Source organism: Quercus lobata, chromosome 9, assembly GCF_001633185.2.
Source record: "Quercus lobata isolate SW786 chromosome 9, ValleyOak3.0 Primary Assembly, whole genome shotgun sequence".
In the NCBI taxonomy this organism is placed as follows: domain Eukaryota; kingdom Viridiplantae; phylum Streptophyta; class Magnoliopsida; order Fagales; family Fagaceae; genus Quercus; species Quercus lobata.
This window is the reverse complement of record NC_044912.1, coordinates 37,444,309-37,458,376: the sequence shown is the minus strand read 5'-3', so window position 1 is coordinate 37,458,376 and position 14,068 is coordinate 37,444,309. Positions and strand designations below refer to the sequence as shown.

General features: G+C 34.1%; 2 protein-coding genes across 3 annotated transcripts; both read right to left on the bottom strand.

Moving 5' to 3' along the window:
• Positions 1–8: 8 nt before the first annotated feature.
• LOC115958958 (germin-like protein subfamily 2 member 4) lies at positions 9–1,273 on the bottom strand. Its single transcript, XM_031077243.1, has 2 exons — positions 1,011–1,273; positions 9–778 (listed from the first exon to the last, which is right to left on the bottom strand). Exons 1-2 carry the CDS (start codon positions 1,117–1,119, stop codon positions 231–233), a joined length of 657 nt encoding a protein of 218 aa, XP_030933103.1. The 5' UTR covers positions 1,120–1,273; the 3' UTR covers positions 9–230.
• A 1,766-nt stretch (positions 1,274–3,039) lies between these two features.
• On the bottom strand, positions 3,040–9,501 carry LOC115958957 (protein phosphatase 2C 32). Of its 2 annotated transcripts, none has more exons than XM_031077241.1 (4): positions 6,272–9,501; positions 5,309–5,422; positions 4,211–4,475; positions 3,040–3,739 (listed from the first exon to the last, which is right to left on the bottom strand). In XM_031077241.1, exons 1-4 carry the CDS (start codon positions 8,501–8,503, stop codon positions 3,624–3,626), a joined length of 2,727 nt encoding a protein of 908 aa, XP_030933101.1. In that variant the 5' UTR covers positions 8,504–9,501; the 3' UTR covers positions 3,040–3,623. The 2 variants fall into 2 exon arrangements, with proteins under 2 accessions (XP_030933101.1, XP_030933102.1); XM_031077242.1 differs by having other exon boundaries at positions 3,647–3,873.
• Positions 9,502–14,068: the final 4,567 nt, after the last annotated feature.

Here is a 14,068-nt window from a genome sequence, read left to right as displayed (position 1 = left end):
TTGTATGCTAAATCGATATAGTTTCTTTGGTTTTGGATTAGATAATTTCCATTCTAGATAGCATTGCACATCGTTACAAATAAACAGCTTTTCTCAAATTATTAGTTTATTACAGAGTACCATTTTAAGACTCACATATAGATTTTATTTTTGAGAGAGAGAGAGAAAAAAAAAAAAAAAAAAAGAGTAGAGCAAACAATTTCCGGGAGCAAATTAGGTGAGCTCTAACTCTAACTCTTCTTGGGAGCAAGCTTTGATTTGATTTTGTCAATCTCCTTGGTACCAACCTGAAAGGCCTTAGTTAAAACGTCGTCTGGCACGGCGGGTGTTGCCGTAAAAAGTGTAGCAGCAATGGATTGAGTGCCAGGCAATTGGCTATTAAAGGCAGAGATCACAGAAGCAGCCTTGTCACCATTGTTTTTCTGATAATGAACAAGAGCTTTTGGGAACACATAGATGTCACCTTTCTTGATGGTCTTGGTGATGAGCTTGTTTGCTGTAGTGATGAACCCAACATCCAATTCTCCCTCTAACACAAACACAATCTCAGTGGCGCGAGGGTGAGTGTGAGGTGGGTTAAGGCCACCAGGTGCATAGTCAATACGGGACAGTGAAACACCTAGTGTGTTAAGGCCTGGAATCTTGTCCACATTGGCCGCTGTAACAAGTGATCCAACTGAGCTATTAACAACTCCTGGCTTAGCTAGGCCGTCAAAGAAGAAATCAGCTGCTGTAACATTTGCCTCTTCCTTGCATGCAAACCCGTTCACCTTTACCCCTATCATATAATGCATACATACACCAAAATGTACATTTAATCAACAAGTCAATGATGTATAAACTATAAATAAACAACCACAAGATTTGGGGAACAGGAATCCGTTTCCTAGTTAAGATTTGATTTCTTGAATCTAACAATGTATGGACTTTTACACTAATTAGAGAGAGAGAATATTTAGATTTGGTCTAATCCATTGAGTGAGTGATACCAAAAGCAACATTAACCATACCTGAAGAAGGAGCAGCGACGCAGAGATCCTGAAGGGTGTCAGGATCGGATGTGACAGTGCTAGAGATTGCAGCAAAGAGGATCAGATATGCAAGAACTTTTGCCACCATGTTTGGAATTTTAAGAGGTGGCAATGGTTAATACTAAATAAACAGAGACTGATATAGTAGTGAAACTAAGAAAAGAGTGGAATGTTTGGTTTGGAATGAATATGGAGAATGGAGGGCCAGCTGCTTATTTATACACACATCATACATGTAAACAAAGTATGGTTATAGATAGAGAGAAAGAGAGTATAATGTAATGCTTAAGCAGAGAATAATAAGGATTCCAACTTTAATTTCAAGCAACTCGAGTGGATAGCCATACCGATTACCTTTATTTTATTATGGGGACAGAGAAATTAATTGATGGAAAAGAAAGTGACATAAATGCATGTTAAGGTTTATATATGTAAGTTAAACTAGACAAATCAAAGGACACAGCCAACTGCCTGTTGGGTTTATAGAAGAGTAAACTTGCTACCCAAGAGAGAAGTTTCCAAAGTGACAAACCCAAATAGCCAATTCAATGAGGTGAGGTTCGCTAGAGATGGTAATGTGATAAGGACGATGAGCATGTTTGCCACGTTCGTACAGTCAAAAGAGGCAATTTTTTTTTTTTTGGCCAAGACATATAGACATAGTAGTAAACATTTGCAGCATTCACCAAATCTAATTCAACTTACCTTGGAGGAATGGGCCCTTTGGATGGGACAGCACCACTACCGCTTGGTTAGCTTTTACTTTCGTTGTACTATGAATTTTCTTTTCCAACTTACTCGAACAAAAATTTACCTTGCTTGAAGATGACAATAAAAAATAAAAAATAAAATAAAAAAACACCACATTTTTCGCACCACTTGAAATGAATAAGTTTATATTACTTCTCATCTAATCTCATTACTGACATTACCTTTTTAATTTCTTTTAGTTTTAGTATCATAAATTTTGTTTAACTTTGACAAGTTCTTTTAGTATCATAACTTTTATTTAACTTTGATGTTATAATGAATTATTGTTTTATTTTTTCTTCATTATTTATTGTCAACCACGTCAAAGTTGCATCAAAAACCGTATATATATATATATATATATCAATTATTTTTTCTTCATCACTCATTGTCAACCACGTCAAAGTTGCATCAAAAGCTGTGAATAAAAGTTGTCCACAAACTTTCGCCAAAATTTTACATACCATGCTGTGAATTTTTTTGCGAAATTTTTTTGTCTCTAGAGTAATTGATGTGTGATTTTCAACGAAAAAGTTGACTTCGAGTATAGTTGAAACGTACAGAGTTGGTTAACAAGCTTCCGTTCAGCAGTAGTTGGATGGTCAAGCTGTTTGCATCTTGTGTTGTAGCCTTGTAGGTTCAGCTCGAAAAGAGAAGTAATAATACAATCTTTAGATAAAGTAATCTGCAGTTATTCCGCAGTTATTCTTTATGTAGAAGACAAACTAATAGAACTTGCTTCTTGCCAAATCATAATGTTTTGCATCTAGAGTAAGAGTGGTACAAATTACTGTGGCAATGACATTGTTTTACATTACTGAAGTTTTTTTTTTTTTTTTTTTTTTTGATACCACAATTTACTGGAGAATATAGTAGCATTACTAAAGGAAATTGAAGAGGCAATCCATGCAATTTGATTACTTACCCAAAAAGAAAAGGGGGCATATGTCAAAACAGATAATAGGAAAAAGGCTGTATAGGCAAAGCAATGTCTTTCACCAAACTACTACACCTCATGAGTCAATTAACAAAAGTTGTTACATGGAAGCCACATAGATGTCAACATCTGAGAAAGATATTAGGAAAAGCACCCATCTGTTTTACGGTCTCCAAATTAATAAACAAGGCATGAATATTTCATCATAGGTCCTGAGGATATATACATTTAATATAAAAGAAAAAGATGAATAACATAAAATATAGGTGAAAATTTCCTTCCAAGTATGGAGTAACACTAATGAGAGAGAGACAGAGTGAATGAGAGAGAATCCATCAATGGCATTATTTTAACTGCACATTCTGGTCTTAATTTCCACAAATAATTCTGAGTACTAAAGGTAATAAAGACTGTTTGTCAATCTTCTAGCCACAGTCTTTCCAGACTGTTTTAATTGGTAAATCAAATTGATTTGAAGTACAATCAGAAAAAAATTTAAACAGAATGAAGAACTGAAGTGTACATGTAGTGAAGGTGAAGTGAAATTAAGCCAGGCAACAACCATGTATTCATGGCTTCTTGGTCAATGCCCAACCACCGTCCAAGTATCATTAAGATGAATATGAAGTATACAGTATCCTTGAATGGTGAAAATCTATGACAGCCTTTTAGCAACATGGTTAGATCATCCTGCCTTATGTATACCAATCTTAAACATAAAGGAGGAAGAAAGGAAAAAAAAAACTTCTATCTCAAAAAGTTGAGACTCTGATTCAGATTCTGAATGCATTAATGATTTACCCCTTGCCCGAAAATTGTGACATTGTTGATGCAATGTGCAAATGTGAAAAAAGCCTAGCCAAGAGAGGAGCCAAAAAAAAAAAAAAAAAGTAAATGTGAAACAATTATCCAGATGATCTCCAGATCCTTCCCTCCAGTGAAACCACCATAACAGAAACATCATCATGATATTTACGTCGATCCCCTTGAGGAATATCCAGCAATTCATGAAAATCCATTCCTACAATCATCAAGAAGCATTCATAAGAATAAGAAAGCTAATACAATCAAATAACAATTAGTACCATTCTTCCATAAAAATTCTCTTTCATGGTGTTTTCCCCAATTAGTCTTCAATCTGTAAAACAAAAGTTCCTGCAGCAAATATACAAAAGCACCTCAATCTGAGGAAATATCATTCACAACAATATCAACTTTCTCTAAACTGGCTTTGAACCTTTCCAAAATAATCTAACAAATTATCAGGCTGTGTCAGAAATTTGCCACTACTTCAGCCCGAAACTGTGCTTGCTGGAACATACAAAGGCAAGGTGTTCCCTTGTGCATGCTAAACTGAAAGAGTGTACATTCTACTCCTCTCATCGCATTGAAGGTTTTTCTTTTTCATTTTTCTTTTTAACAAGTGTGATTCAATTTAAGCTTTCATGAACTGCTAAAACAAGGACTAGTAAGTTAATGTTAATCAACTGACCATTCTTTTTGGCAGCACGGAAGAGAAGCTCTGCAATGAGGTACTGAGCAGGATCACCTTCAGGAACATTTTCCATGAACCAAGTTACATGGGCAATTACCTCTTCATTGCTAAAGTACTGGTAAAGTCCATCAGAAGAGAGAACCAGGAATCGATCACTTGAAGACAGTCGATGGTGACGAATGGAAGGAATGCAGCTGACATAAGGAACAGTTCCCACATAATCAATCTGAAACATCTCCAACAGAGCTTCATTACAATTTGGCTGCATCCAACAAGCGAAAATATTAAAAAATTTCCCTCAATTATAAATCAATGCAATGACACAAAAATAAATCTAAAATAAATGGGCTGAAAACATATGGTCAAAGTTAGACATCAATGACACTTCTTTCAGGCAGCCACAGATGAAAGGATGCACAGTGGTTTTTGTCCACCACTTAAGAGTTACTTGATCTCAACTTTATTGTGGTCACATATTATGTTAAGATGCATTATAAGCAAAGTAGCGCTTGGTAGAAAACACAATCCATATTGAAGCAAACAAGAGTGAACTGTCTAACTCAACTCGACTAAGCCTAAATCTCAATTAAATTGGGGTCAGCAAGAGTAAACCATCCAACATGAGGTCAAATACAGATAATAACATTATAAAACATGCGAGTACCATGTAATTTATCTAATGCTTGTGTGACCCTTACCAATAATAGTTCTAGCACTATCAAAGATAGAGCCCAAAGTGGACAACAGGTACAAAGCAAGCATGATCAGTTTCTATTCAGAAAACCTACTGATAAACTTGGGAAAAAATAATCATGTTACCAGAATATTTAAAACAGCAATCATTATTTGATACATAACCAAAAAATTATAATATAATATATGCATGTTTCCCTGCAGTTGCATTTCATTCTCTATTTTCAGGTATCTAGCAACCTTATCAGTTAGCCAGGCATAAGTACAAAAGGTACACAGACATAACATATCCATCATATAGCTGAATTTGTGCTGAAATGTTCAAAGAAATAAACTTCCTAAGAATGTTCTGCCGCTAAGAAACAATTTTTTAAATACGTCAAATTTACAAGAGCAACTGACCCTCTTCAGGAAACCAGCACCAAATGCTCTGGTGACCTTCAATTGTCCCTTCACTCGATCATTGAATACAGCCTGGTTGTCATCCGGATGTTCTGCCCTAATTCTAATTACTTCCTGCAGCAGGCAATAAAAGAGCACAAATTGTTGGTACAGAATTACAAAATTTCATCACAATTTTTCTTCCTCAATCCATTTCTGGGTTTAGATATATACCATTTATTAAAATTTAATCTAATTCCCCCCCCCCCAAACCAAAAAAAAAAAAAAAACCTATATGAAAGCAGGTTACATATGAAGTTTATCTCAATTTATGAACAAAACTCCAGACAACTGGTTGGTTAAACCACCATTTGGCATGGATTTGGCAGCGAAATTCTGCCATTTAGTTTCAATTACTGTGCAATGACTACTACTGTTCTTTCACCAAATGACTAATTACTGTTACAGAGCATGACAAGTATTTCATGATCACATGTAAAGTACACAGAAACTAGAAATTAAATTCAAGACACGAACCAAAATGGCAATAATTTACAAGATATATGTTTTTTTTCCCAGTATAACGGAACCAAAAAATGTAAGCGTAATATGGAGAGGACATTTTGGTAGCCATAGTCCATAAGTTCTATAAATGTGACATTCAAATGAAGAAACACAAATGAGGACAGGCACAAAGCACTGTTTTAGATTTTTGTCCCTTTTTTTTCATTTGCAGAGTAATTTACTCACACCTAAGGAAACTCTAACCCCCAGCCTAACCCACCGCCCCATACTTATGGGTGATGGAGATGCCAATTGGCCCAAGCCATTGGCACTATTCTATAATTTACAAAATCACAAAGAAAAAAAGAGTACTTGAGAAACATCAAAGATAGAATCCACAAACCAAAATAATATAAATTCATTAGAAAAAAGGCAAGTAAAAACAATCATATTGAACCATTAACAAAACTGGAAACACACCTGTTCAACACTTGTGCTGTGATCAGTGGAAAGCTGAACTGCTTTCATCTTTAATCTGCACATCGAAATCTCCCTGTTTTTATTTAACTTGCTAACCTGACCGTGCTGATTATGCATTGGAGAGTCCTCTGATATTCTGTCCAGCTCCATGCGCACTAATGACTCCCTGGATCTATTCCCATGCCTTGCATCATCTTTCAAAAAACTTGAATTAGGATAACGGTCATTTGGTCTTTCTTGAGCCAAGATCACACGGCTATCCCCCAGGTTCATGACATACACATCTTGATCCTTCATTAACATCACTAGAACACATGAACCCATCAAAGCAAGCTCTGGGTTTTTGTCGTGAGCCTTTTCCACCATTTCCATGTAAGCCTCTTCAGTCCTCTCAAGAGCTCGAGCCATTGCTCTTAAAACCGCATCGTGATCAATAACACCATATTTGCATCTCCTAATAGGTCCCGAGGGTTCAATCATTCTCTCATCAACACAAGTCTCCTCTCTGTGCCAATCATAACTCCAAGGAAAAAGTTTCTTACGCAGGGACTTTTGCTTCCGATACATTTTTCTAATCTTTGAACTGATTAATGACTTTCTAGTATTCTGCCTCTGTCTTGAACCAGAAAGAGCAGTGACAGCACCATGATTAATGGAATCAACCCTAACTGCTTGATCCTCACCTGAAGTAGTGGGATCTTCACCCCGAAGGCTACAAGTATCTCCTTTGGGGTTCAATGAGCAAGATCTTACTTGATCTTCTTGTAAGGTTTCCCTAGAATCCAAAGTTTCTTGGCTCGATTGACAATCCCGTGAAACCTTTTTTCGGTTCCCAACCTCTGAGATTAACATAGAACCTTGCCCATCCCAAGGTTCCATCTGAAGTAGCTCATAGAGCCGCATGCTTTTTCTGCCTTGACCTGTCAAATTTGCAATTGGAACAGAAGTAGCTGGTATTCCTGAGACGCTGGGCTTCTCACAATTGGGTTCAAAACTGATCCGAACTTCCTCATTTTCCTCAACTATTTCAAAGTTAGAAGATTGACCTCTAACAATTCCTGGGATACATGATTCCTCTAAACTACAAGAAAGTCCACTACAAGAAGGATTCAGCTGGTCCTCCTTGCAGAGCTCTGAAGCCACTTCTGTATTTCCAGTGCTATGGAGTTCAGGTTTCAAAGGATCATTAAGAGGTTTATCTTCATAATCCCAAAGCAGTCCTTCCAGTTCTATGTCTATAGCTTTATAAAGATGGCTCATCAGAAAATCTGGAGCATCTGGCCCACTAAAACCATCATATATCCCAATAAACAACCATCCTTGTTCTTCAGAAAGCACAACTTGAACCCTATCTTCACCAGCCTTTCCATGAGCCCATTGCAAGTTTTGAGTACATCTGTACTCCCCTTCCGATGGGCCTCCTTCAGGACAGTTTCGCGAGGCTTCTGATCGAAACTTTGGCTCCTTGGGATGCCAGGCCAATTGAGACACTGGGTGCAAGAAAAACCGTTGCATCCAACCAGGCCCAACAGAATGTTTTGAGAAGGTCCGGGAGAAAGCACTCTTCATTGGCCCACTCACACTCCTCATGAGACGCTGGAGGCCTGGTCTTCGATGAACATGTGCAAGCGGTGCAGAGAAGTTAGATTTATCAGTAGTATCAAGTGGACCAGACATTACTCCCTTCTCAATTGGCCCAGACATGAAACCACCTCCCCTTTCCAAAGGGCCTGAAGCAAAACCTCTCTCAAGAGGTCCAGACATGAACCCATTCAATGGTCCAGAGCAATGAGGTACAGGCTGCAAAGGGATTGCAGCAAATGAGGAGGTGCAATCAAATGATGCAGCAGGCTCTTGGACATCACTGGAAAACAGTGCACTCTGGTTACCAGTCCGAGCTGTAGAAACATTGGCACTGACTGAAGCACCCGAAATGGTTTTAAATGTGGTTTCCGGGATGCTCTTGATTGGTCTATGAAACCCCGAGGGATCATCTATCATGTCATGTCTAAACGACCCACTTAACGTTTCCGAATCAAGAGTACTTGAATCAACAGTATACCTTTCTGAGTTTGAAGGGGTAATGGCAGGAGATTCAAAAATTGATGGCCTAACATAACAGAAGGAATGGCCTAATCCTTCATCTAGTGGGTCTAAGAACTCTATATCAACACCATTTTTCCCACTAAATGGCACAAAACAACCAACAACACGAGAAGTGCCGTTACCCATTACTTAGAACACACTCTCAGGACTTATATCATATACCTCTGAGATGGAGGGTTTATGTAACTATGCACCATGACCAAATATAGAAGAATCAAAGAATTCAGCCTAATTGGCAAAAACCCAGTAAACCCCCCAACCACCTTATTGTTATTCTGGTACCTATGCATCATCAAGTTCTCAGACTCAAAGCATTAAACAGTAGAGAGAGACCCTATTGTGTTTTGTTTTTCATAGAACTAGTGTACAACACAAAAGCCAACTCTTTTGTGCATCACTAAATAGTTCAAAGCAACTAAATTCTCTCATCAACTAGAAATAGGAAGCTGAAAGTAGAGAAACAAAGCAACAACTATAAACTTCCAAAGAAGAAGAAAAAAAATTTATATATATTTGCCATGATCTGACCTTGTGGGTAATGGTAAAGCAAGAAAAAAGAAAAGCAGTGGATCGAGCAGAGCCGCAAACAGATCTAGAAGCGCCAAGGACAGTGAATCAGTGAATGGAACACATCAGAATCAAACAAAGCCACAAACCCATTTCAAGATTATCTTTTTTTGTGGAATCTGACAAATATCCAAATAAAGAGAAAGCAATACCCATATCATATGATTGAGTCATGCAGACATATATAATTACACAACAAACTGTGCAAGGAAAAAAAATTTAAGACCCAAAAATAAAAACTAAGAGAGCATTCCAAGAAAAATTTTAAAAAATAGTTTTTTTTTTTTTTTTGTTAAGAAATCAAAGATTGAGAGTTGGAGTGTGTGTTTTGACCATATGGGGAGAGAAGACAAGAGCAAAGAAATGAAGAGAAGAGAAGAGAAGAGAAAACGTGGGTTTGGTTTGAAACATATTTATATTTTATAAAATACTAAAAAAAATTGGGATTTGGTCTGATGATGAAGAATCAAAGTTGAGTTCATCAAGGAGGGTCTCTTTCTTGGGGTTTTCAAATGGTTTGGGAGGGTAAAAACTATAAAAAGAAACCATGGCAAACCCAAAATAAATAAATAAGTGGAAAAAGAAAAAAACATATATATATATATATATATATATATATTACGTTGAGAAGTAGACTTGAGAGTTGAGAGACTGTTTATACATGGGTTTGGTACCCTTTAATTGTTTTTTGTTAATAGTTTATAATATTTTGTTAGTGAATGATTGGTTGCTATTGGCGCTGTTCGAGTCAATAAATAAGCACTAACCCCATCATCATGCTCATCAATGAAATTGGATAGGTGGGGATGTAGTGGGGACAACATTTAAAAGAAAAATAAAAATTTTGACCATAGTTTTACCAAAATTTCATTACCAGAAAAGAAAAGAAAAAACTAAATTTAGAAATATATTTGCAAGAGTGAAACTACAAACTTACGTGTCTTAATTATAAAAAAAAAAAATTTCAAATAATCGTTTATTACCTTATAGGAAATGCTAACGAGTATCCTTAAGGTACTAGTTAATAATCCATTTAAAGAAAATTTTTATGGGAAATGAAAAAAAAAAAAGTAATTAATATTTTGACAACTTTTTTTATTTCCCTTAAAAGTGGTATCAAAACTTTCCTAAAATGAATTATTAATGAGTGACCAAAGGGCACTCGTTAACATAACCCTTATCTTATTAAACCGATATCAATCATATTTATTATTACGTCAATTACAAGACTTTTGTAATAATTTTAACATTTTTATACTACAAATTTATGTATCATTAATTATAAAAATTATTCAAAAAATTATTAATTATCTTATTTAATTGACATCAATCATATTTATTGTTATGTCAATTACAAGACTTCTGTAACAACTTTAACATTTTTTATTTGAAAAGCAGCTTGATGAAAAAGATGTCAACACCCAACAAATCTAAAATATTTATGGCAAAAATAAAAAAATAAAAAAATAAAAATAAAAACTCAACAAACGGCAATCAAGAAAAAGAATAAAAAACGATGCAAGAAAAAATCTAATCTACGCGTATTTGTATTTATATTTATATTTACCTAATTTAATTGTATATAACTTTCTTTTTTGTTGGAAACACAAACAAACATAGTTACAGGAAAGAAGAAATAGGTTATAACATAAAACTATACCACGAACTATACTCAAAAGTTTATAAGTCGTTTTTCTATCATTAATTAAGTAAAAACTCTCTTTTTTCTTGAACCATTAAGATTAATCCTAATTTGGCCTAAAAAAAGAACAATCCTAATTTAATAGGTATTGTAATTTTTAGGAAAAAAAATCTTAAAATTTATAGTTTAGGGAGTGTAACAAATTAAACCATATAACTTTAAAAAAAAAAATTTGAGAAAATGTTCAAAAGTAAGAGATTAAACAAAGAGTTTAAAGAAAAAAAATTAAACCTTATAATTTTATAAGTAATAAATTCAACTTAAAGTTTCAAAAAAAAAATAACAAACTAGACTTCATTTTGTTTTTTTTTTTTTTTTGAAACTTAGGGTTTTTTTAAATAAATAAAGAGAAAAGGGGGAGATGAGATTCGAAGCACGGACATAGGACACCACAAATAATGTTATTATTAATGTCTCATCAGTTGAACCCCAAAACTTAGAATTTAATTTGTGACTTTTGAAAGTTTAAGTTTTTTATTTTTTACTTTTATGACTATAATTTAATTTCTTAGGCCCTAAATTCTAGTGTTTGAAATGTGAATTACTTTTTTTTTTTTAATAGATGATGGATCTCATTGTAGTTTTCATCATATTATATTTACATTCTGATAAGTCTTTCACAAAAGCATGCCACAACTATCTTTCCCTCTTCCTTGTGTGTGTGTTTGTTTCTCAAAAAAAAAAAAAAAAAAAAAAAAAAAAGATAAGTCTTTCACAATCTCAAGATGATCGTTCCATTTTTCTTTTTAATATCACAAAAATATTTCATTAGTTGAATCTTTTTTTCTTTCAATAAACTGAAAAAGGAAAATAGTATGCCTCAAGAAGTCTTCATAGTCTACTTTTCTTTTCTTTTTTGGTTATTTTGCTAAAGGTCTTTGTAATCTACTATAATTTGGATAGACACAATAATTGGGTCTACTTAAATAACATATTTTTTCATTGCATAAAATTTCTTCAGTGGTCTACAGCGCAGGCCCCCATTTATGTGTTTTTTTTTTTTTTTGTTAATTTATGGAGCCAGATCTGCCATATACTTTACATAGTCAACTACTGAATCTCCACTTTCAATCAATTATTTTCTAATTATGCCAGATAAAAAGTCAACATATTCATGAACATCTACTGCTACTTACTCCTAAAATTTCTCCTTAAATCCCTCCGCTTTCTTATTCTTTTCTAGCGTTTCACTCTTACCAATTAAATTTAGATTATATGAGTACAAATTTCCTTTCCCCTTAGTTTTATTAAATTTCGTTTTCTATTAACTAATCTCTTCAAAATCACTTTCTCAAAAAAAAAAATTCTCTTCAAAATCGTGCAATCTATTGAAATGAATATCTACGTATACTTTTAATTATATGACTTTGCTATCGAGTCATGTAATTTGTTTAAATAATATACCTGAATATATATATATATAGATGGCATCTTGTGTTAAATATGTTAAACAACTCTTATACAAATAATAATAAATTGTATGGGCTATTTGGAATCAGCGTAACCAACTTCATATGAATCAAGAAGCTTGCCCAATGAATCAAATAATTAGAGTTTCAAGAGAACGAAAGACGAGCTCTACTCGACTAATCTTTTACTCGGCAAGTTCAATAGAAACCGCTGGATTCAAATTGTTTCCAAGTCAATTTCAATGGAGCAATTTTTACTAAGGAGAACAAAGCAAGAATTAGGGTAGTCATTCGTGATTTTGAGGGTCTGGTTATAGCATCTTTATCTTAGCAAATTCCCATCCCATGTAGTATAGCACAAGTTGAAGCTTTAGTAGCCATAAATACTATGAAATTTGCACTGGAAGTAGGTATTACGATTCACGCATGCAACTGTTGAGGGTGATTCAAAGATTATTTTTAAAGATCTTATAAACCCTAAGTCATCCTTAGCATTGCATGGTCATCTAATCGAAGACATAAAACTTTTGGCTTCTCATTTCTCTTGTATTAATTTTTCTTATGTACATTATCAAGGGAATTTTGTTGCACACTCTCTCACTACGTGAGCACTTATATTGCCCATATTACCTGTCTGAATGGAAGATATACCATCAGATATTTCTCATATAGTTCATATCAATCAATACCTCTTTGATTTAATGAAGTGGATGTCTTTCTTCTAAAAATAAATAAATAAATAATAATATAAATTTGATACTTATTTGTACACCCTCGTACTTTATAGATTTATTTGATTGGCTAAAATAGACCTATAACTTAGATTACTATTATCTATATCTATCTATCTATCTATATATATATATATATATATATATTAATTGATTTTTCTTTTTTTAAATATTACTAGCATCACTATAATATAATTTGTTTTATTTAATTTTTAGGTCGACTGATTCTACTCAATGACTAGTAGCCAAATATTAACAAACATTACTTAAAAAGATGCGAAGAGACATGAATTTCATCTGAGATGTCTAAGATTTCCCCAAACCATTATAGAGAAAAGAGATAACTCTCATCTTAAGAGCCTTGATAGCCATGAAAATGAATATCCCCTTGACAATGAGTTTTTGTCTCAATAAGGGTAATCCAACACAAACCTGTAATTGCTAAAGAGATTACCCATGCAAAGAGAAAAATGAAAGGCAAGCAAGGATTTTTGACATTATAGGTAGACATGGAGAAAAATTATGAAGTGGTCTTTCATCATAAAAATATGAAATAGATTTGGTTTTGGTAAGGATTGGATCACTTTGGTAAAAAAAAAAAAAAAAAAAGTATTTATGATGTTGCTAGGGTTTTGGTTATAGCTTCTGTGTCATTTATGATGCTACAAGTAATCCTAAAGCTAAAGTGGATTTTGTGTTAAAAGATAATAAATGGAATTGGAGGCCAGATAGATCTGATGCCCTTTTAACTATTTAGAGTCAACTATTTCATGTTAAGCATAAAGATAAGGATACAACCCTTTGTCAAGTTACTAAATTTGGGAAGTTTTCTTGTGCTACAACATATGTTGAGCTTTAGGGGTGTTCATCAAACCGCATAAACCACACAAACCGCAAAAACCATACCAAAATCGCCCACAAAATGGCATAACCACACCGCACCCTATCTATATATTAATATATTTATTTATTTTTAATATTAAATATATTATTAATAATTTAATAACCCTAGTTTTCTATTAAAAAAAAAAGTTTAATAACTCTAGCAAGTGTTGACTAGAAAAGCCAACCCAAAATAAAGAAAAACTAGCCCAATAATTTAAAACTTGGCCCAAAAAAAGGGAAAAATTAGTTTTGGGCCGAGTAAGAAAAGCCCAAAATTTGAAAAATATACCGACTTCAAACCGCATCTTATACATAGTATCGCATATGTGACAGCAAAAATGAGGTGTGATGCGGTTATGGTTTTGGCTAAACTCTAAACCGCACCACACCGCACATG

What these genes read in the sequence shown, in the direction of transcription:
- LOC115958958 (XM_031077243.1), bottom strand. Translation starts at nt 1,119, where the DNA reads ATGGTGGCAAAAGTTCTTGCATATCTGATCCTCTTTGCTGCAATCTCT. An exon ending in CGTCGCTGCTCCTTCTTCAG is followed by an intron (nt 779 to 1,010) that starts GTATGGTTAATG and finishes ATTATATGATAG; the next exon opens with GGGTAAAGGTGAACGGGTTT.
- LOC115958957 (XM_031077241.1), bottom strand. Translation starts at nt 8,503, where the DNA reads ATGGGTAACGGCACTTCTCGTGTTGTTGGTTGTTTTGTGCCATTTAGT. An exon ending in ACAGCACAAGTGTTGAACAG is followed by an intron (nt 5,423 to 6,271) that starts GTGTGTTTCCAG and finishes TGCCTGCTGCAG; the next exon opens with GAAGTAATTAGAATTAGGGC. An exon ending in CCGTGCTGCCAAAAAGAATG is followed by an intron (nt 3,740 to 4,210) that starts GTCAGTTGATTA and finishes TGATGATTGTAG; the next exon opens with GAATGGATTTTCATGAATTG.